Source organism: Nesoenas mayeri (genome assembly GCF_963082525.1).
Source record: "Nesoenas mayeri genome assembly, chromosome: 8".
Lineage (NCBI taxonomy): Eukaryota > Metazoa > Chordata > Aves > Columbiformes > Columbidae > Nesoenas > Nesoenas mayeri.
Window position 1 is genome coordinate 29,611,125 of NC_137554.1, and position 21,785 is coordinate 29,632,909.

General features: G+C 53.4%; 1 protein-coding gene across 1 annotated transcript in view; it reads left to right on the plus strand.

Moving 5' to 3' along the window:
* The window catches only part of ASTN1 (astrotactin 1), a gene marked incomplete at both ends in the record, with an annotated part of 57,511 nt that extends 36,878 nt beyond the window's left edge, over positions 1-20,633 (plus strand). The window contains 15 exons of the mRNA XM_080348922.1: positions 481-555; positions 949-1,086; positions 2,019-2,169; positions 2,685-2,851; positions 3,019-3,213; positions 3,532-3,659; positions 6,609-6,713; positions 7,215-7,403; positions 11,653-11,921; positions 12,742-12,875; positions 13,561-13,712; positions 14,297-14,432; positions 14,553-14,653; positions 15,357-15,540; positions 20,399-20,633. Coding sequence (XP_080205048.1) covers positions 481-555; positions 949-1,086; positions 2,019-2,169; positions 2,685-2,851; positions 3,019-3,213; positions 3,532-3,659; positions 6,609-6,713; positions 7,215-7,403; positions 11,653-11,921; positions 12,742-12,875; positions 13,561-13,712; positions 14,297-14,432; positions 14,553-14,653; positions 15,357-15,540; positions 20,399-20,633 — 2,359 coding nt within the window. The remainder of the gene's footprint in view (positions 1-480; positions 556-948; positions 1,087-2,018; positions 2,170-2,684; positions 2,852-3,018; positions 3,214-3,531; positions 3,660-6,608; positions 6,714-7,214; positions 7,404-11,652; positions 11,922-12,741; positions 12,876-13,560; positions 13,713-14,296; positions 14,433-14,552; positions 14,654-15,356; positions 15,541-20,398) is intronic.
* Between the last annotated feature and the right edge of the window lie 1,152 nt (positions 20,634-21,785).

Here is a 21,785-nt window from a genome sequence, read left to right on the forward strand (position 1 = left end):
TTCCCCTCCTGCAATGGTGACACCTGAGGGGTACCAGGCAGGTGATGAAGCTGCAGCCCCAGACCTGATGTGCTCCCTTGCAAAAGCCTCACAGACAGAGGGTTCAGCTGTGTTTTGGGTTGTTGTGTTTTTTTTCAATTCGATGACTGTGATATAAATTCCTAAAACACAAGCTGGGTGAGTGCTACCTGAGCATACAGAAGTGTGAGGCTCATGGATGCTAAGCTGGGGGGGGCGGGCTTGGGAGCTTGCTGTGTGCCGCTGAGCCATTGGTGGGTTGGGGATGGTGTGAGGATCTGATTTTGTAGGAACTCCAAAAAGGAGATCTTAGATGGGGGCTATTTTATTACTTTGTCCTGGATTGGTTTAAGATGTCTCATCCCAGCACCTCTCTGCACATGCGCTGGAAGCTGAGTAGGGCAATGGTTTCAGGTGGTGAGGGTGTGATGCCAACATGATGCTTTTGGGTTTCTCTTCCAGGCCTTGGCCATACACCATCTTCCAGCGCGGCTTTGACTTGGTGCTGGGTGAGCAGCCATCTGACAAGATTTTTCGGTAAGTGGTAAAGACAACGTGATCAGCACATTTTGAAGCTTAAAAATATGACTCAGGGCATATGGGCAGGCTGGTCTCCCCACCTGGCAGCGCGGAGCGTGGCTGTCCTATGCCACCTCCTGGGCACATTCGAGCATGGCTGGGAAGGTCCTACCACAGCTGCCTTGTGGGCTGCAGGATACCCAGAAGCAGGTTCTTCTTCTCCATCCATGATGAGAGTGAACTTTAGGATCTGAAGGAGGATTTCTAAGGAAAAGACAATTGTTGTTAGGTTTGGGGATTTTTAATTACCTAAATTATGCGTGCTTTTTTATGTCAGGGCAGGGAGGAGGTGCAAGGGCTTAGTTTTGGAGCGTTTCCCCCCACATCAGCCTCTGCTCCTCTCCCTGGCAGGTTCACCTATACCCTGGGGGAAGGCATGTGGCTTCCACTGAGCAAGAGCTTCGTCATCCCACCGGCCGAGCTGGCCATCAACCCCTCAGCCAAGTGCAAGACCGACATGACGGTGATGGAGGATGCGGTGGAGGTCAGGTAGGTGAGATGGTGGGGTGAGGGTGTAGTAGGAGGTGTTTCAGTAAATTGATGGTGTGTCACTGGAGTGAGAGGACCAGGCCAAAGCACACAGGGGTTGATGAGAGCTGGGACCCCATATTTTGCAGGTAGAGATTAGTACATATAATCATGTTGGTTGGAAAAGACCCTCAAGATCATCTAGTCCAACCATTAACGTGACTCTGTCACTAAACCACGTCCTCAGGGATGGTGACTCCACCACTGCCCTGGGCAGCCTGTTTCAGTGCCCAACAGCCCTTTCCAGGAAGAATTTGTTCCCAATGTCCAACCTAAAGCTCTTCTGGTACAACTTGAGGTGATTTCATCTCGTTCTGTTGCTTGTTACTTGGGAGAAGAGACCAACACCCTCCACACTCCAAGCTCCTTCCAGGCAGTTCAGAGATCAGAAGGTCTCCCCTCAACTACTCTTCTCCAGCTGAACCCCCCAGGTCCCTCAGCCGCTCCCATCACACTTGTGCTCCAGCCCCTCACCAGCTCCATTCCCTTCTCTCAACTCACTCCAGCACCTCAAGGGCTTTCTTGTCGTGAGGGGCCCAAAACTGACCCCAGGATACGAGGTTTGGCCTCCCCAGGGTGATGGTCACTACCCTGATCCTGCTGGCCACACCAGTGCTGGTACAAGCCAGGATGCTGGTGGCCTTTTTGCCCACCTGGGCACACAGTGGTGCATGTTCAGGCTGTCTGTTAACCTGCCCCCTTTAGCAACTGCAAAGCTGAGCCTTTCTTGGTAGCTCTCATCATCTCAGTAGCTCCTCTATCCCTTGAAAAGCTTGGCTGCTGTTCAGTTTGCTGTCAGCCCGAGGGAAACCCGAGCTCTGGAAAAACCCCACAGTTGTGCACGCGTTTGCAACATCTCATTGGAGCACTGACACTTCTCCTCCTCCTCACAGGGAAGAGCTGATGACCTCCTCCTCCTTCGACAGCCTGGAGGTTCTCCTCGACTCTTTCGGCCCCGTCCGTGACTGCTCCCGGGACAACGGGGGCTGCAGCAAGAACTTCCGTTGCATCTCAGACCGCAAGCTGGACTCGACGGGCTGCGTGGTGCGTGTACCCCTGGGACCTGCCAATCCCTTATGGTGTGAGCAAGGAGGGGGAGGGAAGAGGAAAAAGGCTGTACCCTTCCTCCCTATCACCTCAGAATTAACGTTTTGGGGTTGTTTTGCAGTGGGAAGAGATGGCATAGAATCACAGAATAGTTTGGGTGGTAAGGGACCTTCAAAGCTCATCTAGTCCAACCCCTGCCATGAGCAGGGACATCTTCACCCAGATCAGGTTACTCAGAGCCCTGTCCAGCCTGGCTGGCATCTACTCTGTCCCTGCCCTTGCTGCACACATGAGGGAGTGAGATCCCATCTACTTGCTGGCTCACCAGGTGTCTACCCTGTCACTGCCACAGCTGCTTTGCTGCAGTTGCGGGGGAGAGGACATGCCCCTGAGCATTGCTCAGGCTGTGATTTCCAATGGAGAGCAGTGCCAGAGCCCTCCCATCCACCTCAATCCCTGGGTCAGATTTCTTCTTCAGGAGCTTCACCTCTCACTTCCCCCACCCCTGCCAGTGCCCGACGGGACTGAGCCCCATGAAGGATGGCACCGGCTGCTATGACCGTCATGTCGGCGTGGACTGCTCAGATGGCTTCAACGGGGGCTGTGAGCAGCTGTGCCTGCAGCAGATGGTCCCCCTGCCTGAGGACCCCCTGCTCTACAACATCCTTATGTTCTGCGGGTGAGCGACCCATCACCACCCCAGCCATGGGGACATCCCCGGGGTGCCACTGTACCTTGCTGCTGCCACCCTGAGCTCATATGGTCCCCAGTGTCCCTGCTGGGGTGGTCTCAGTCCCTACCAGTGGGGGCTGCAGCTGATGGTGGGCCCCATGCTGGCTTTTCCAGGTGCATCGAGGACTACAAGCTGGGCACAGATGGACGGTCATGCCAGCTCATCTCAGAGTCATGCCCTGAAGCAGGGGACTGCGGTGAGCCCCGTGAGATGCCCATGAACCAGACGCTCTTCGGGGAGATCTTCTATGGCTACAACAACCACTCCAAGGAGGTGGCCCCAGGGCAGGTGCTCAAAGGGACATTCAGGTGAGTTGAGGATCTGGGGGGGGTGACCCCAGCAGGGTCAGACCTTGTGGTCATCTCCAAGAGAAGGCATGGGAAGCAGAGCGGGGCTGACTTTAGTAGATTGCCTGATCCATGCACATCTGGCCAGGCTTTGCAGGAGATGAAGGGGCTGATGGAGATGGCACTTTTCCATCAGGAGTAGACATCTTTGTCACCTATGCCCAAAGGAAACGCTTGGTGCAGGGTGGTGTTTTGGGGTGGCTTATGGGCTGATGGGGATGAGCCCAGACAGTTCCCTGGTCCTCCAGCCCTTCCCTCCTCTCTGCAATTCACTTCCAGGCAGAACAACTTTGCCCGGGGCCTGGAGCAGCAGCTGCCAGATGGGCTGGTGGTGGCCACGGTGCCCCTGGAGAACCAGTGCCAAGAGGAGCTCTCCGACCCCACACCCGACCCCGAGTTCCTCACAGGTGAGTGAGTCCAGCTGGACCCACACCTCTCCCAATGAGGCAGCTGCCGGTGTGCCCGGCTTTGGCACCCAACCCTCCTGGGAGACATATCTATCCTGGGATATATCTTGTCTGGCTTTAGCATCCCACCATGCCATAAGAGGAAGGCTTTAAAAATGGAGAGGGAGAGGCTGTAAATTAATTGCATGGTGTAAAAGCTCAAGTGTCCATCGGATATTTGGGGTATTTGCAAAAATATATATTTTTTTTTTATTCAATGCAAAAAAGCTTCCTAAACACATTTCATTTGATTTCTAAATAACTTTCATTTGATTTCCAAATTAGAAAACCTTTGCCAGCCTAATGAAGCATTCAAAACCTGCCGTGACCAAAATGAAACATTTCATTTTGTCCTGCCAGAGCGTTGTGGGCCATGAGTGACAGGGTTATTGTAGATTCCTAGTCAACCTTCCAGGATTTACCTTTCTTCCACCAAGTTGCCAGTACCGCTAGAAAGCCTTTGTTTCTTCAGTGCTTTTTGCTGTTGGCTGAAATGGCCAAGGACACTGGGCAGCTGCTAAATGAAGGATGTAGACAGAATCATAGAAACATTTTGGTTGGACTAAAGATTATTAAGTCCAACTGTTAACCCTACTCTGGCACTAAACCATGTCCCTAAGAACCTCATCTATGCTCATAAGATGGATAGTAAGGTGTTTTGGCAGGTGTCTGCAGAGTGGTCTCCTATGGGACCTTGTGCATTTGGCAGAGCTCCCAGGAGGGCTTTGGGGAGCACCCATGGGCTGCACCCAGGGTCTGATGGATCTGACACTGCCACTGCGGCCCCAGAATCACAGCAGGGTTGGTGGGATTGGGAATCTGCTGGTAATTATACCAGGGAGGCAGAAGCTGGTAAATTATCCTGTTCATTTCCCACTGCTCTGCTGGCTCTTTGTGGCTGATTAAGGCAAAAGAAAAAGAAAAAAAAAGGAAAAGGAAAAGAAGTCAAATCTTCTTTGCTTGTCAGTAAGCAGATCTGGCTCTTGCTTGAAAACATGAGAAGCAGAGCTGCTGAGTAAGGCAGGGCTGGTTTTGCATAAACACTTTGCAGGGAAGAGCCAGGCTTTGAAGATGCTGGTAGCAGCCAGCACCGAAGGGAGAGGCCTGGAAGGCAAAGGATCTTCTCCTCCTGATCCTCCGCCTTCACGCCTTGTTACGGAGCGGGGGATGCCCTTTGTTATCCTCCTGAGCTCCTGCTGCGAGGCTGTTGAGCAGCATTTTGCTGTTCTGCTGCCAAGCAGAGCTGTGCTGGCTGCACAGGAGGAGGTGGCTGTGTCCTGGCATCCCACTGTGACACAACACGGGATGCTCTGCTCCCCGAAATCAGAGCCATGAGCACTCTTCAGTTGACTGCCTGGGGCTTTGTCCAGGCTTGGTGGCCTCTCTGTCCCTCTGCTTGTGGAGGTTAGGACCCAAGGGAATGGCAGGAAGATGTGCCGGGGGAGGTTCAGGTTGGACATCAGGAAAAGGTTCTTCCCCCAGAGGGTGCTGGACACTGGAACAGGCTCCCCAGGGAGGTGTCACAGCCCCAAGCCTGACAGTGTTCGAGAAGAGATTGGACAACATCCTCAGACACATGGTGTGAACTGTGGGGTTGTCATAGGCAGGGACAGGAGTTGGACTCAGTGATCCTTGTTGGTCCCTTCCAGTTCAGGACATTCTATGATTATAAGCTGAGCTGCTGCATGCCTTGGCTCATGCCTTGGGCAGGGCAACTGGCTGCCCAGCCCTGGTCTCTCATGAATTTCTGGCTCCCACAAAGCAATGTTAAATGAAGGGAGAACAGGATGTCTTTGCCTGAACAAGGAGAGACCCCAGGTCCTGCTCAGCTCCAACATTGCTGTCGCATTCTGCAGGAGTGGGAGCATCAACAGGCATGTGGTTTGCCCCTTACATGTGTGTGCCTCTTGGCTCCATCCTAGCCAAAGGGGACCCCAAGGCCACTCAGTTGGCTGCACCCACGCACACATGGTGTGACAGTGACCGTCCCCAGGCCTGCGAACAAATCATTAAAAAGCACAACTCTCATTAGTGAAATAATTAGCACACCTGGGCATGCCTTGAGAAGGAAGCAGGAGGTGATGCAGGAGGAGGCTCGTTATCTGCTGATGCAGAGTCCCAGATGACAGGATGAAACAAGTCCATATGTTTTCCTACAAAGCCATGATTTTAATTGCTGGGGAGCAGCTGACCATCAGCTCTGAATGCCTCGCTGCCTCCCTGGAGGATGCGGTGTGTGCACAGGCCTTTCCCCGGCTTCTTCTCACCCCTCTGGCTGCGTTGCCCCAGGCACGGCATGAGCGGTGGCAGCCATCCCCATGGTGAGGCATCCCCAGGCAGTGGCACTGATCATAGAATCATAGAGTTGTTTGGGTTGGAAGGGACCTTCAAAGCTTCCCCAGTGCCACCCCTGCCATGAGCAGGGACGTCTTCACCAGCTCAGGTTGCTCAGAGCCCCGTCCAGCCTGGCCTGGGATGTCCCCAGGGATGGTTCATCCACCACCTCTCTGGGCAACCTGGGCCAGGCTCTCACCAGTCTCAGGAGCAACAATTTCTTCCTCATGTCTGGCCTGAATTTCCTCTCCTTTAGTTTAAAATCATCACCCCTTGTCCTGTCACAACAGACCCTACTCAAAAGTCTGACCCCGTCTTTCTTATTGAGCCCTTTTAAGTACAGAAAGGCCACAGTAAGGTCTCCTTGGAGCTTCTCTTCTCCAGCTGAACACCCCAACTCTCTCAGCCTGTCCTCCCAGCAGAGCTGTTCCAGCCTCGGATCATTTCTGTGGCTCCTCTGGCTCCTCTCCAACAGGTCCATGTCTGTCCTGTGCTGAGGACCCCAGAGCTGGACACAACACAACAGGTGGGGTCTCACCAGAGCAGAGGAGATCCCCCATGTCCTTTCTCCAACAGGGATGGTGAACTTCAGCGAGGTGTCTGGGTACCCAATCCTGCAGCACTGGAAGGTGCAGTCCGTCATGTACCATGTCCGGCTCAACCAGTTGACCATCTCCCAGTGTAAGCATGTGGGGCTGGGAGTAGGGAGGGAAGAGGTACCTACCAGAGTGGTACTGGACCATGTGTGGGGATGTGGGGGGCACGGATCCTCCAGCAGCTCCTTTCCCCAGGCCTCAGAGCCATAGGTGCCACCAAGGAGGGTGCTCGGGGGGTGCCAGTGGGGTCTGACATATCACAGGAGAATTTGGGTGCCATTTCCATGGGGAGGGGAGCAGGACTCTGAGGCTTGACGGGGAGCGGTCCGGCAACTTGGGGTGGCGCCGGGCGCCCTGAGGGAGCAGAGCTGCAGCGAGTGGGTGGCTGCAGAGACAGCGCCAAGCAGGCGGGAGGGAGTGGGCAAGAAGAGGAAGAGGGGCCGGGGATGGTGGGCAAGAGGACACACAGCCTTCTTCTGGCAGGTGATGGGCTCAGAGGTTGGTTGCCCATCAGGAGCGTGTTGGAGGGGTGGCAAGAGCTTGGGGTCTCCTGGGACTTGAGCATCTTCCTCTGTCTCCTCCCCAGCCTTCAGCAACGCGCTCCATTCTCTGGACGGGGCCACCTCCCGTGGAGATTTCGTGGCACTGCTGGACCAGTTTGGCAACCACTACATCCAAGAAGCAGTGTATGGCTTTGAGGAGTCCTGTTCTATCTGGTATCCCAACAGGCAGGTCCAGCGGCAGCTCTGGCTGGAGTATGAGGACATCAGCAAAGGTAGGAGCCCCACTCCTCCCCAGGAGGGGTCCCCAAGGCCACCCTATGGGAGTGGGAAGCTGGGTTTGCTTTTGGCAGAGCAGGGAAGGTGCTCAGGCTACATCGAGGCTGCATCCCATCTTACCCTCCTGTTTACACCCCACGCTAATGCCCCTTGAAGCTGGCTGAAGGGCTCCTGCGGACTGCAGCAGGCGTTAGTCCAGACCAGAAAAGAACATAAATACTCACATCCCCAGGGAGACGAAAGATGAATGCACTAATCCCACCAAGCCATCCTGCCAGATTCTGAACTGCTATTTGTCTTTAATCCTGTTCCTTCCTTCCTTTTGTCTCCACCATATCTTCTCTCTTCCACTTGCATCCCGCGGCCAGACTTCTCTCCCTCTAATGTATTTTCTTCTCTGGCGCTGTCAGTGCTGTTCTTTCAGTGTCTGAAGCCCAGTTATGGACCGTGAGGTTCAGCACAGCACAGAGGGCATCTGGCACTGCTGCATTCTCTCTGGAGCCATGAGGTGCAACGGCTGCCCCATGGAAGGGGTTTTGCAGGGGTGTGATGGCTGGATTAGACACAAGATTTCCAAAAGCAGAGGTAGCCCAACTCTTGCCTGCTGCTGGCTATCACCAAATTTTTTTTACAATGAGGGTGGTGAGAGCCTGTCCCAGGTTGCCCAGAAAGGTGGTGGATGCCCCATCCCTGGAAACATCCCAGGCCAGGCTGGACGGGGCTCTGAGCAACCTGAGCTGGTGAAGATGTCCCTGCTCATGGCAGAGGTGCGACTGGGTGAGCTTTGAAGGTTCCTTCCAACAGAAACCGTTCTGTGATTCTATGATTCTGTGATTACCAGGACCATGACATCTCTTCCTGTGCCGCCTTTGCAAAGCTGCCTGCAGGCATTTTGCTGCTTGCTCTGGGGACATTGGGTGGTATTACCCAGGCTTGGACAGCAACCAAGAGCTCCCAAGCCAGGGCACAGAGGATGTTGAGTAGAGCTGCTGCTTTTTAGGTGATCTTGGTTTGCTGTGCTCAGCCCAGGAGCTCCCATGCCAGGCAGCGTGAGCTTGGAGCTCACCGGCACCATGACTGCATTCTTTCCGTCATGAAGCTTCATTATTCTCAGCATTGAGCAGCCTACGGTGCTGCTCTTACTGTGCCCCGGCCGTAGAGACATTTGTTTTCTCTCCAAGGCTCTTGTATGGGAAAGGCTTCTTCCTGAGGCTGGATCCTGCAGGCTCAGACCTCCTGGAGCCTGGACTTCTTCCCCAGCCCACCTGTGAGAGCACAGACCCATTGCTGTTTTGGTGTCTCCAGATGTAGCATCTTTTGATTGCAAGTACTTTTTTTTTTTTTCTTTTCTCCTACCATTTCCTCCTCTTTGATTTTCCTGCTCGGAGCCTTTTCAGGTCTGGCAGTCTCTTTCCACCCACAATATCACATTTCGGTTTCACTCTGGCACCTGCCACTTTCTCTCCTCTGCTTTTTGTTTGCAAACATCAGGAGCTGGATATTGATTGAGAAATTGCAAGAGACAATTCATTCCCTGGCTCCTCCACTTTCCTTCGGCGCCTGCTAAGCTGCGATTCACAGCCAGCCTGAAGCAATCCATTGCCAGCTTGCTGGGGGAGCGGAGCAATGCTCTTGTACCCCAGGTTTTAGTTAACAGCCTTGTTTTCTTCACAGGAGTCTCGAGGATAAGCTAGTGCTGGCCCATTTCTCAGCAAATCCTTGCAATAGGAAGGGTTTGACAGCAACTGAACATGAGCCAGCATGTTCCCAGGTGCCCAAAAAGGCCACCAGCATCCTGGCTTGTACCAGCACTGGTGTGGCCAGCAGGACCAGAGCACTGGGGAGGCCAAATCTCGAATTCTGGGGTCAGTTTTGGGCCCCTCACACCAAGAAAGCCCTTGAGGTGCTGGAGTGAGTTGAGAGAAGGGAACAGAACAGGGGAAGGGGCTGGAGCACAAGTGTGATGGGAGTGGCTGAGGGACCTGGGGGGTTCAGCTGAAGAACAGGAGCTGAGGGGAGACCTTCTGACCTCTGAACTGCCTGAAAGGAGCTTGGAGCCAGGGCAGAGGTCGGTCTCCTTAGTAACAAGCAATAGGACGAGAGGAAATGGCCTCAAGTTGCACCAGGGGAGGTTGAGGTTGGATCTTGGGAAGCAATTATTCCTGGAAGGGGCTGTCAGGCATTGGAACAGGCTGTCCAGGGCAGTGGTGAAGTCACCATCCCTGGAGGCATTTAACAGATGTGTAGGTGAGGTTCTTAGAAACATGGTTTAGTGTCAGTGTTGGGTTAATGGTTGGACTAGATGATCTTGAAGGTCTCTTCCAACCAACATGATTCTGTGCTTCTATGAAGATTTTCCTATTGAGCCCGGGACATGCTCCCTACTGAGCCACCACCAGCAATGCCCTGAGCGGGCCCCAGTGGCGAGGCTTTGCCTGGGCATCCTTTGGCTTCCTCCAGCCCCACCAACCACCATCAATGGTCCCTCTGTGTCCTTCTTTCTTCTATGCAGAGCCATCCTTTGGCAGGGATTTTGGGTGCAAAGCACTATTCCCCAGCGTGGTGGGGTAATACCAGCAAGGGCACAGCACAAATGGGCAAATCCTCCCTTCTTAACCACTGTACCAGGACTTTTCCCCTTGTGCCAAAATATTTCCTGCTGATGGGACGCTGGAGAAAAGCCCACCACGTGCAGGGTCTGGCTTGCAGCCCTGTGCAGTGGGGACATGATGGCATCCAGTATCAGACACTTTTACGTGAAGCTGGGAAGCGTGTAGACTGTAGTGATGCTTTGCAGCTGCAAATCTTTTTTTTCCAAGCCTGTTGGGTTGCCTGAGGGTTGGCAGGGTAGGACCTGCAGGTATTCCCACATTTGCACAGGGCATGGGATGAACGAGCCTTTATCCTCATCGCAGTCTGGCTGGGGGTCTGCAGTCCTGACCAATGTATCTGCCTCTGTCTCACCAATTTCTTTTGCTACCTGTTGGAGCTTTGCAAGCTGAGGCTTACAAAGAGACCCTATTTCCTTGCCCAGCTGCAACTTCCTCCACAACCATCATGCACCGTGATGGTGTGAAGAGACAGGAGGACTCAGTCTTGAGCCAGCTCCCAGAAGGAAACTGCATGGCGACTGAGGGGTGGAGGGGCTGGAGAGGGGTTTTGGTGGCTTTGTAGCCATCTCAGGAGCTTTCTGGGTATCGTGAGTCACTTGCAAATCTTCCCTGCTCATCCTGAGCTCTTTGGTGCTGCTGGCTGCAAACCTTTCAGGGAGCGACACTGAGTCAGCATCGTTGCTGTGTTCCCTGCTCCGACACCAGTCCTCTCTGGTCTCCAGTCTTTGTCACATCAGCTTTGATGGGGGTCCTGTTGGGCCAGAAGAGCTTTTGCAGAGAAGTAGTTTGACCGGGGGCTTTGCTGAGGTGTCAGTGTTGGGTGAAGGTGCCCAGACAGGTCCTTCACAGGCCTCTAGCCACCCAACAGAGGCTCCATCTCATGAGGACCTATGGCAAGGATCATCTGTCCCAGTGCCAGGTGAAGGGCTGGGGACACTGAGGCATGGGCAGACATAAGGTAATGGTAGAAGCCAGGCTGGAGTTTTCAGTCCTGATCCCTCTCCTGGAGACCAGTGAGCATTTAATCCCTACAGAACAAACGGGTAGCTCTTAAGGACACAGGGGAGTCTCTGGGCAGCACTGCCTCTCTCCTGGGTGGAAGGCAAGGCTCTGGGCAATGACACCATATAAAGTAGATCAGGGTGCATGAAGAAAACATCCTCTTGAGCAGCTGACAAAACAGATGTTTCTCAGAACATATGGGTGCAAATTTAGCAGTGATTTTCACATTAAGGAGAAAACCAGAGCCAACATATCAACCTGAAACCCCAAAGTCAAGCCACTCAGCAACAGCGGTGTCAGGGAATCCATGGACCCACCATAGTCCCCCACACAGTGGGATGGCAACCGATCAGAAAAAAACAGAACTAATCATGAGGTGAGAATCATGTTATGCCCCTGCCCAGAAACTACACAAGTATGCAACTTTTGCAGTGGCCTATTCTTGTTTTGATCAGGTTAAGTACTTAATTCAGCTGTAGATTTGCCCTGTATTTCAGCAGGGCATGGAGCAAGAGAAACAGACAAACCCCTGCAAGAAGCTTAAAGCTTGTTACATATTGAGCCATTATTGAGCCACATCCCCTTAGCAATGGTTCAGACCCCACCCTGATGTCCCTCTTTTCTTCCCCAGGTAACTCCCCGTCGGACGAGTCGGAGGAGCGGGAGCGGGACCCCAAGGTGCTGACCTTCCCCGAGTATATCGCCAGTCTCTCCGAGTCGGGCACCAAGCGCATGGCGGCCGGCGTGCGGATGGAGTGCCAGAGCCGCGGGCGCTGTCCTTCCTCCTGTCCCCTCTGCCACATCACCTCCAGTCACGATGTGCCAGCCGAGCCCATCCTGTTGGAGGTCACCAAAGCTGCTCCCATCTACGAGCTGGTCACCAACAACCAGACCCAGCGGGTGAGGAGCTGCTGGTGGGGACTGGTGGGGTGGGCATGGGGGACAGCAGGACAGCATCAGGATGAGCTTTGCAGGAAGCTTGACCCAATATCTGGGGCTGCATCCAAAGGAGCGTGGCCAGCAGATCAAGGGAGGCAATTCTGCCCCTCTGCTATGATTAGACTCCCCTGAGTCCAGCTCTAGGGTCCTCTGCACAAGACAGACATCGACCTGCTGGAGAAGGGCCAGAGGAAGCCACCAAAATGATCTGAGGGCTTGGAACAGCTCTCCTGGGAGGACAGGCTGAGAGAGTTGGGGTGTTCTGCTGGAGAAGAGAAGGCTCTGGGAAGACCTTATTGTGGCTTTCCAGAACTTAAAAGGGACCAATAAGAAAGATGGGGACAAACTTTTCAGCAGGGCACATTGTGATAGGACAAGGGGTGATGGGTTTAGACTAAAGGAGGGGAGATTCAGGCCAGATATGAGGAAGAAACTTTTGACACTGAGGGTGGTGAGAGCCTGTCCCAGGTTGTCCAGAGAGGTGGTGGATGAACCATCCCTGGAGACATCCCAGGCCAGGCTGGACAGGGCTCTGAGCAACCTGATCTGGGTGAATATGTCCCTGCTTATGGCAGGGGTGGCACTGGATGAGCTTTGAAGATCCATTCCAACCCAAACTATTCTATAACTCTGCCATGGCAGCCCTTGTCCATTAGCTGGCCTTGCTCTCCAGGGTGGATGAACCATGCTGTACTCACCAGGGATGGATGAGGGCCAACTCAAGTGACAGCAGGATGGGAGCTCACCTTCCTTGTGCTCACTCCCTTCTCCTCTCTCGCAGCTCTTGCAGGAGGCCACCATGAGCTCGCTGTGGTGCTCGGGCAGTGGGGACGTCATCGAGGACTGGTGCCGCTGCGACTCAAGTGCCTTTGGGGCTGACGGGCTGCCCACCTGTGCACCTCTCCCCCACCCCATGTAGGTCCCCATGCATGCCCAACCTGGCCTCGTGGTGTGATGGGCCTGGAAGGGAGGTGGTGATCACCAAGGGCATGGTGGTGGGAGGTGGTGGGGCTGGGATGCCTTTGTGAGGCGGGTTTGCAAGTGGATGGGGGACCTGTAAATCAGTTAAAGGGTGTGGAGATGCTGCGTCTTTCCTAAATTCAGCTGAGGACTGGGGAGCAATTGTTGGACCCATCCTGGTAGAACAGCCCCAGGGAAGGAGCCCTTTGGACTAACATGCCCAGAGCCCGCAGAGGTGGGAAAGGGGGATTCACTTCTCTCCTGAGCTTGCTCCCTGCCATGGGTTAATGGCTTTGAAGTCCTTTTGTTGTGAGAGAGTAATGCAAAAACAGTCCCTGCCTTGCAGAAACCAGATAATTTCTGGGGCAGTTGTATGTGGTCTGCACAGCAAAGCAAGTGGCACTAGCAGCCATGGGCAGGACATGCTCATGGTGCCTTCTGCACCAGCCATGGGGACTGGTTGTCCTCAGCATCTCTCCCACGCTGTGTGCCTCAGCCTGGCAGTTTTGCTACCTTTTTATGGCCCAGAGGAGCAGCAAGGTGGTAATGGACGTGGGTGAAGGTGAACTTGGGTGGGCAGTGGGGGTGGCAGGTGGACCTTGCCTTCCTGAGGTGCTGACTGGCCGGTGTTGTCCCCCAGCCTGCGGCTCTCCACTGTTCATGAGCCCAGCAGCACGCTGGTGGTGCTGGAGTGGGGGCACTCAGAACCCCCCATTGGAGTGCAGATCGTCGACTACCTCCTCCGGCAAGAGAAAGTCACCGACAGGATGGACCACTCCAAGGTGGAGACTGGTGAGTGGGGACTCCACTGGCCCTCTCTGAGGTGGGTGGGATGGAGATATTGGAGGAGAGCCCCTGTCTTCTGCTTTGCAAGGGAATGCTGTGACATATCCAGCAGAAGAGAAGCAGCCCCACCATGCTGCAGAAGTGGCAGCTCCATGCTGTAGTGATGAGCCTTGCTGGAAAAGCAGTGGGGCCATCTCTGCACCAACTTCATGCATGAGTTAGAATCACAAAATCATAGGATAGTTTGGGTGGGACGGGACCTTCGAAGCCCATCCAGTGCCACCCCTGCCATGAGCAGGGACATCTTCACCAGCTCAGGTTGTGCAGAGCCCTATCCAGCCTGGCCTGGGATGTCTCCAGGGATGGGGCATCTACCACCTCTCTGGGCAACCTGGGCCATGGTCTCACCACCCTCAGTGTAAAAAAATTTCTTCCTCATATCTGGCCTAAATCTCCTCTCCTTCAGTGTCTTGTCTTGGTCTCCTTCAGCCCCAGGCAGATGTGGCAGTGGGCACAACCCTCAGCAGCTCTCCACAGCCCCAGGGACACCTGTGTCATCACTGGTGGCGTGTTCTCCCCTCTCTCCCTAGAGACGGTGCTGAGCTTTGTGGATGACATCATCTCTGGAGCCAAGTCACCCTGTGCCATGCCAGCCCAAGTGCCCGACAGACTCTCCTCCACCATCTCCCTCATCGTTCGGTGCCTGGAGCCCGACACCACCTACATGTGAGTCACCTTCCCTGTGCTGTCCATGCAGCAGCACCGTCACCCTGAGCCTGGTGCTCCTGCCTGTGTTTGCATGGGGGCTCGGGAGTGCAGAGCATCACCTCTTTCCTTCTCAACCAGGTTCACGCTGTGGGGAGTTGATAACACAGGAAGACGCTCCAGGTCCAGTGATGTGACAGTCAAGACCCCCTGTCCCGTGGTAGATGATGTGAAAGCTCAAGGTGAGATAGAGGGAGCTGCTGGACTGTGTTGCTTGGGACCAGCAACAGGGAGTTCTCCCTTCCAGCATGTCCTGGCTGTGAGGTCTTCTTCAGCCTTGGTGGCCCAGGTGCTGCCATGTGGTGTGGAGGGTGGCAGGAGGCACGCATCCTCTCCTCAAACAAGCACAGAGGCACTCTGTGCTGGTGGGAGGATGGGGGAAGGGGCAAGCACTCAGGACATACTGAAAGAGCCAAGAAGACCTGCCTGTCCTGCCCAGAAGGCAACTGGTAGCTTTGAATCATAGGATGATTTGGGTTGGAAGAGACCTTCGAAGCTCATCTAGTCCAACTCCTGCCATGTGCAGGGACATCTTCACCCAGATCAGGTTGCTCAGAGCCCCGTCCAGCCTGGCTGTGCCCAAGAAACCCCAGCTGTGTGCCTTCTCCTAAATAAATGATATTTCTCTAACAGTACCTGATGACATCACCTGTTTCTTTCCCTAACTGGACCAAACTATAGGAATCTAACCTGGACTGAGTCTGGGGAATGCTATCTACTCTGTTGCTCCTCCATCGGGACCTTGTCTTGATATCAAATAAATCATAACTCAGGGGACAAATCTCGGCTCCAGTCTTGGTTTTCCTAGAGCTGGGCTTTAGCCTGGTGGGCTTTGTTCATGTTTTTCCTTGCACTCCACTGAATACCCCCTGTTCTTCTGCCCAGAAATAGCAGACAAGATCTACAACCTCTTCAATGGCTACACCAGTGGCAAGGAGCAGCAAACAGCCTACAACACTCTGCTGGACCTGGGTTCCCCCAGCCTGCACCGAGTCCTTTACCACTACAACCAGCACTATGAGAGCTTTGGGGAGTTCACCTGGCGCTGTGAAGATGAGCTTGGACCCAGGTAGGCTCAGGAGCTGGGTTGGCTAGGCAGGCCTACCCACCAACAGACTTAACCCTTGTAGATGTTGATCACAAGGCAGGTGGCTCTCTGGCAAATCTCATTAATTTGTTTGATGATAGAGCTTAGAGTCTCACAGTGGGGTTCCTGTTTTGCTGGATGCTGTGCATATGTTTGAGGTCCAGCCTTGAAGAGGACCATTAACGTAGGAGGAGGTAGACCATTGTCAATCCATTATCCTTGTCCATCCTACCAGTCCTATACAGTCTCTGGAGTTTTGCCTAGGCTGTTCATGCTATGCAAGGTGGGAAGGGGATGCGATTCTCTTTTTCCCTCAGTAGCTGCTCCCACAGGCAAAAGGGCAGGAGATCTTGGAAAAGTAACCTTTGAGAAATGGAGGTTGTTGCCAATGAGGAGAGGGAGTGTGTCCAGAGTGTACTGCTAGAGAAGGGCCCTGGGCATTCATGACAGGAAGAAGGTGCAAGGATGTGGTCGCACCCTCAAGCCTGCTAGAGAAGGTGACACAGAAGAGCTTGCTTATGGAAGCTGCTGGATGAAGCGGGTACAAACACACATACACTTGCTGGGCCATGCCGAGGTCAGACTTGGCTTTCCTCCTTTCCTTGGGTCTTGGCTTGAGTTGAATGCATCTCTCTGTGTTGACCACCGTCACTTGTGGTCTAAAGCGGGCAGTGAATTGACCTTGGGCCTAAATTGTCCAGGTTTCCTCCCTCCCTGTTGATCCATGTCTGTGGTCATGCAGGGTGATCTCAGGTGCCCATGCAGAGCTGAGCTGCCATGGCAGGTGTTGGAAAAGGTTACCCTCAGCTCTTCCTCTAAAAATAGTCCCCTCATGCTTGAGTGAGCACCATGTCCTCTCCTTCAGCTCCTCCAGGTCACTGCAGCCCCTCCAGCTGCCTGGGGACAGGGCGCCTCTTGCCCAACCAGATGTCCCCTTCTCCCTGTGCCCTTCGACGTCTGCTTTTGTCTGCGTGGTTTCCCAGTAACGTGGATGTTTCCAGTCAGTTTAGCAAGCTGGGCTGGGCAATTGTGTGGGCTGCAGTGGTGTGTCATAGCGTCTGGCCTCCAAAGAACTAGAGCCTTGAGTCCATCTGGAAATGAGGATTACTTCAAATGTACGTCAGCAACAGCTCCTGTGTGTGAAACGCCTTAGCCCCTGTCCCACACCTCCTCTTGCTGGTCTCACCACTAGCTGTCTTCCAGCCCTGCTTCTCCAGGTAATCACTTTTGGATCTCTAGCAGAGGGTTGGAGATCCTCCACATACCTTCTCTGTCCTCTAAAGCTCTGCTAGGTGGTAGGAAAGACTCAGCAAATAGCTGGTGGCTGTTTTGTACTTAGTGTCCTAGGCACGTCTCCTCGATCAGCTTTGGTGGGAAGCTCCTAAGAGATCCTTCACTCCCTGGGCCAAAGCTGAGGTCTCTCCTCTTTTCCTTTTTCCCATTCATGTTCTAAGAAAAGTGAGCTCTTTGAGGCACAGCCTCAAACTCAGCAGCAACATCCCAGTGCATGGAGTCTTCTTAAGTCTGAGACTCCCACCAGCTCTTCTGCCCAGAGTTGTTTCATTCCCATGACACCACGTGGGATCAGCAGGCTTGGACTTAAGTCTCACCTTGGTCTCGAGCCCAGCTGCGGTGATGCTGCTCCATCTCCATTTCCAGATGTGAAACCCAGCCCTGGTTTGCACAGACCATCTGGCATTTGTTGCGTGAGGACTACGTAAAATGCCCTGCGTGACAGACTGGAGTTGTCACACAGCCACTGCCACCAGGCTGAGCATTGCCATCGCTGCCTCAGCAAGGAGGCCACGGACCAGCCAGAACATGGGGTGGAAGTTGCCTCCTGGAGCCCCATGAGGCAGAGGCGCGTTGCCACGGAGCAGCTAGAAATGCTACCGAATTGCCCAAATATTGCTGTTTGCTGCATGAATCCATGAGCCAAAGGGTTAATTCCACCCTCTGGAAATGCTGGAGTGCTTAGGGTGGGATGACGCAAGTTGCTGATGAAGTGCTTGCAGCTCACGCTACTTGGAAAAGAGGCATTTAGGCAGCTGCAGTGGGTTCTGGTGATGACAAATCTTGGAAAGCAGACCTCCTGTTTGATCGTCTGTGAAGGCGAAGCATCCAGACTGGTGGTGACAGGACAAATCACTTACAGATGACATTATTTAGCCAGCAGACAGAGTGTTTGTTTGACTGTTGCTGATGCTCCTTTGAAGTCCTGGATGTGGACCCACGCGACTGACGCTACCACGTTCCTCCTCCTTCACGGGCCATGTCACCTTCTGGCTCTGCTCACTTGGGGCAGATGTTGGCTGTTGGACCAGAGGAAGCCAGGGTGCATGGAGATAGCTCATCTGGGGTTATGAAAGTGAGTCACTCCCTCACAGTCCAAAGGGCTGCAGAGAGCCCCCAACTTTGGGAAAAGGCCAAGAAATGGAGAGGAAGGTGAGTTGTTTTCTAGCAAAATAATAAGTGAAAGAAGGATTGAGGCAAAGCCTGGCGTAGTCCTCTCATGTCTACGGGCTTTGGGCCAAAATTTGTGGGATCATATTCGATGTTCCTGTTCGGTAAACTGTGGGAATTGTGACTCCTCACCTAGGTGTCTAGGTCTGGGGACCAAGAGAAGTGGGAGTTCAGCTACCTTGCCACAACTGCAAGACCTGGCCAGTTTGGGTGGTTATCTCCATTGTCAGCACTGTGCTAAGCACCTGCACCTCTCCGCTGTGATCTGGGGCTGTCGGTGTCCTGGAGCTGCAGATATGCACAACCTCTTGGTGGCTCCAGACTGACCTCTTGGAGCTGTAGCCAGCTGAAGCTGGCTAGCAAGGGGTGAGCTGTGCGTGACCATCTGCACCTTGATGGACCTCTTGAGGGTTTCCTTTCCAGGAAAGCCAGCTTGGCTCTGGCTGGGCCTGGGCTTAGTTCATTCCTCTCCAAGCGGTGATCTCATGGTGGACCTGGCCTGGAGGAAGGTGTGGAGGGACTGTGGATGTTACTCTGTGGTTGGTACACATACCCTTGAACTATCATATCAGCCACCACACAGCCGTGTTTTCCACACACAACCCCTGCTAATCCAAGCAAGAATGTGACAAAGAGGGTTTTTTTTCCCCAGCATCATGATTTGTGTATCCGCTGCCTGCTCCGTGCTGAGTGGATGCTGAATAACTGCTACCAAGGAGATGTATCTTCTCTTCCCTGTCTATACCAGCCCACAAACTGACCTTGAAATTGGTTTAGAATCTTATTCCAGCTTCTGAGACACTTAAACTTTTGTCTGGGTTTCCAGGCACATGCAATAATAACCTGCAAGACACTTCATTTGAATCCATTACCTCCACGTTTGCCAGCTTCCCTGGAGATCACCCAAAGTGCTAGATGAGTTTAAAATGAACATAAAGTATTTTATCTGAACAAACTGTTTTTCTTGATAAAAGCATTAAAAGCACAATTTTAAGAGGGAAAAACGTGAAAAGGAGAGAACACAATTGAGGTCATATTTGGCCAGGATCCTCTGCGCTCTTCCAATATCTCATCCACCATGAGGGGTTGGTAATTTCGCACTTTCTCGCTACCAGCACAAGCCCCCAGCCAGGCTGGGTTGCCCTGAGAGTGCTGCATATCTCTCTTCTGCTGCAGATGGGTTCCTCCTGGACCTCCTGTCCCTCTGCCACCCGACCTTGTCTCCTGGCTCCCTTGGCTAGATTACAGTTCTTTACTTCTCCTCCTCAGAGCTTTTTTCAGATCAAACCTATGCTGTATGCCTTAGTTTATTCCTTCTAGTTTGCACACTGTCCTTTGAGACACATTTCCTAACCTGTTACTAAACATGTATCAGAATGTCATTCTTGTACTGATATCTTATGATATTGCATCTTACAAGAATCACAATATTTTTCTCCCCTTCAGTGTTCCATGCAGATCCCCATGAGCCGGGCTAATATAGATGACAGGCATGATACTTTTAGTGTTTGGTTTTGTTTGCTTGGTTTTTCTTTTTAATTTCCTAAATCTCCTTCTCCTTCCATCCCTCCTTTTGGGCAGTCCTGCTGCCATGCTGGTTTGGGCAGACACTGCCTACGCCATCTCCAATCACATCCCACTCAGCCAGGTGACAACTTACCTTTCCCCTGCCATGTCACTGGAGGTGTCCTGCACCAATCCATGAGTGACCAGCACAGTTCCCAGACGTGCAACACATGCACTTCATGGAGAGGGCACACGTGGTGACACTTCCCCAGGCTGGTCACATGTCATGCCTATACCTTCTAGCATTTCTCCCCACTGCCTGCAGTGCTCTTGGCTCCCACTTTCCCATCCTCTTATATTTGGGGTCCAGTAGCTGCACCAGTGACTGGTAGTCGTTGGTGATGCCCATCCCAAAGCATGTTGTGGGTTTCACAGCTACACCTGACTGTCCCCTTGCTAAACCTGGTCTTGTTGTAGGGATGATATAGGGTGGAAAAAGAAGGGTGGACAGGGCAGGAAAGCATAAGGCAAGTTCCAAGACGAGTGCAGCAGGTCCAGCACCACCCTGCTGGTGGGGACACCTCTGACCCAGGACCTGCAGTGCTGCCAGGGGACCAATGTGTCCCACCCCAGCCCCACCATCCATTCTCGTCTCAGTGGGGCTGGGCTCTGCTCTTCTGCTTTCCACACTGCCAAACTCTTGCATTACCTCCATCCGGGAGCTCCTGTGGCATCCTTAACCGCCTTTGCTTTTCTCTCCTCATACACTTATCCTGCCATTCCCACCATCCCCTGTGGTGTCTCCATCGCCACCACTGTCCCATCACTGTCTGCCCCTCCTGACATCTCCCCCCACCCGCCCTCGCTGCAGGAAAGCCGGCCTCATCCTCTCACAGCTGGGCGACCTCAGCAGCTGGTGCAACGGCCTCCTACAAGAGCCCAAGATCAGCCTCCAGCGCTCATCCCTCAAGTACCTGGCCTGCCGCTACAGCGAGATCAAGCCCTATGGGCTTGACTGGTCGGAGCTCAGCCGCGACCTCAAGAAGACATGCGAGGAGCAGACGCTGAGCGTCCTTTACAATGACTATGGTGACAAGGACTACTGAGGGTTGGGGGCACCTGCTCTCACACTGGCCTTCCCACGGGCATTTGTGAGGGTTTTATACATGGGCTCATGGGGGGAAAAGGTGTCACTGATGTTTCTGGAAGCAAAAATTTGGACTGGGAAGCGAAATCGGCTGCTCTGTGCAGGACTGACTCAGTATTAGTATCTTCTTCAACTTGGCCAAAAGCCTTTCTAGTTAGAAGTTTCGTGGGACCCAGTTTTCTTGGTTTTGTTTTATTCGTTTTGCCAAGAGGTTCCTCAGCATTGGTGGAGAGGGCAGGTTGGGAGGACACAACCCTCTCTGCCTGCCCCATCCCTGGCCCAGCTGTGGGGACCATCCCCAAGGGTGGGGGACGCTGGTTGGTGGAGAAACAGAGTGATACAGCCATGAAGGGAGAGGACGTGATGCAGGGTTGTGAAAACGGAGACAGGACACGTGGAGCAGGTTGAGATTCTAATGGTTATGGCTAAGAAAAAAACAACCACCAGGCAGCCAAGAGGGTTGGGGTTTTTTTTTGGAATTGTAAAGTACGAGATCTGGATGAGACCAGGCCAAGCAACGGTGCCGTTGCAGGACAGGGCTGGGGCATCTTCAACTGGGGCAAAGAGAGAGGGACATTGGTGACCCTATCTCCTCAGACTGTTCTGTGATGGTCAAAGCCCACGTTTGTTCCAAGATGCAGAGTCCTCCAGAGCAAAGACAGCTTGGCCCTGGGGCCCTGTGGCAAGCTGGACATCGTGATCTTTCTTCTTGCGAGATCAAATTCTTAGGAACTCAAAAATCCCTTCCATTTTTTTAATTATTTTTTTTCAACCACAATAATAAAGACGTTGAAGCAATTTCAAACTACTGCTCAGGAGAGCCGCAGCCAAGGTGGCAGCACCCAGACAGCACAGCCACCCTGGAGCCGTGGATGTGCGTGGTGAGGGGCGCAGGGTGCAGTGCACCCCAACACGGTGGTGCAGGATGGTCCCGGAGGTCCCAGTCCCACAGAGGTCTCGGTGACACGGTGTGATGGGCAGCGATGGGGGTGTCGCTTGCCTGTGTTCAGGCTCACATCTGCAGCGCTCACCACTGACTGGGTTTTTTTGTTTGTTTTAATTAGAGGACTGGGGTTGTCCTGGGACACTGTGCTCAGTTCAGAGCAAGCTG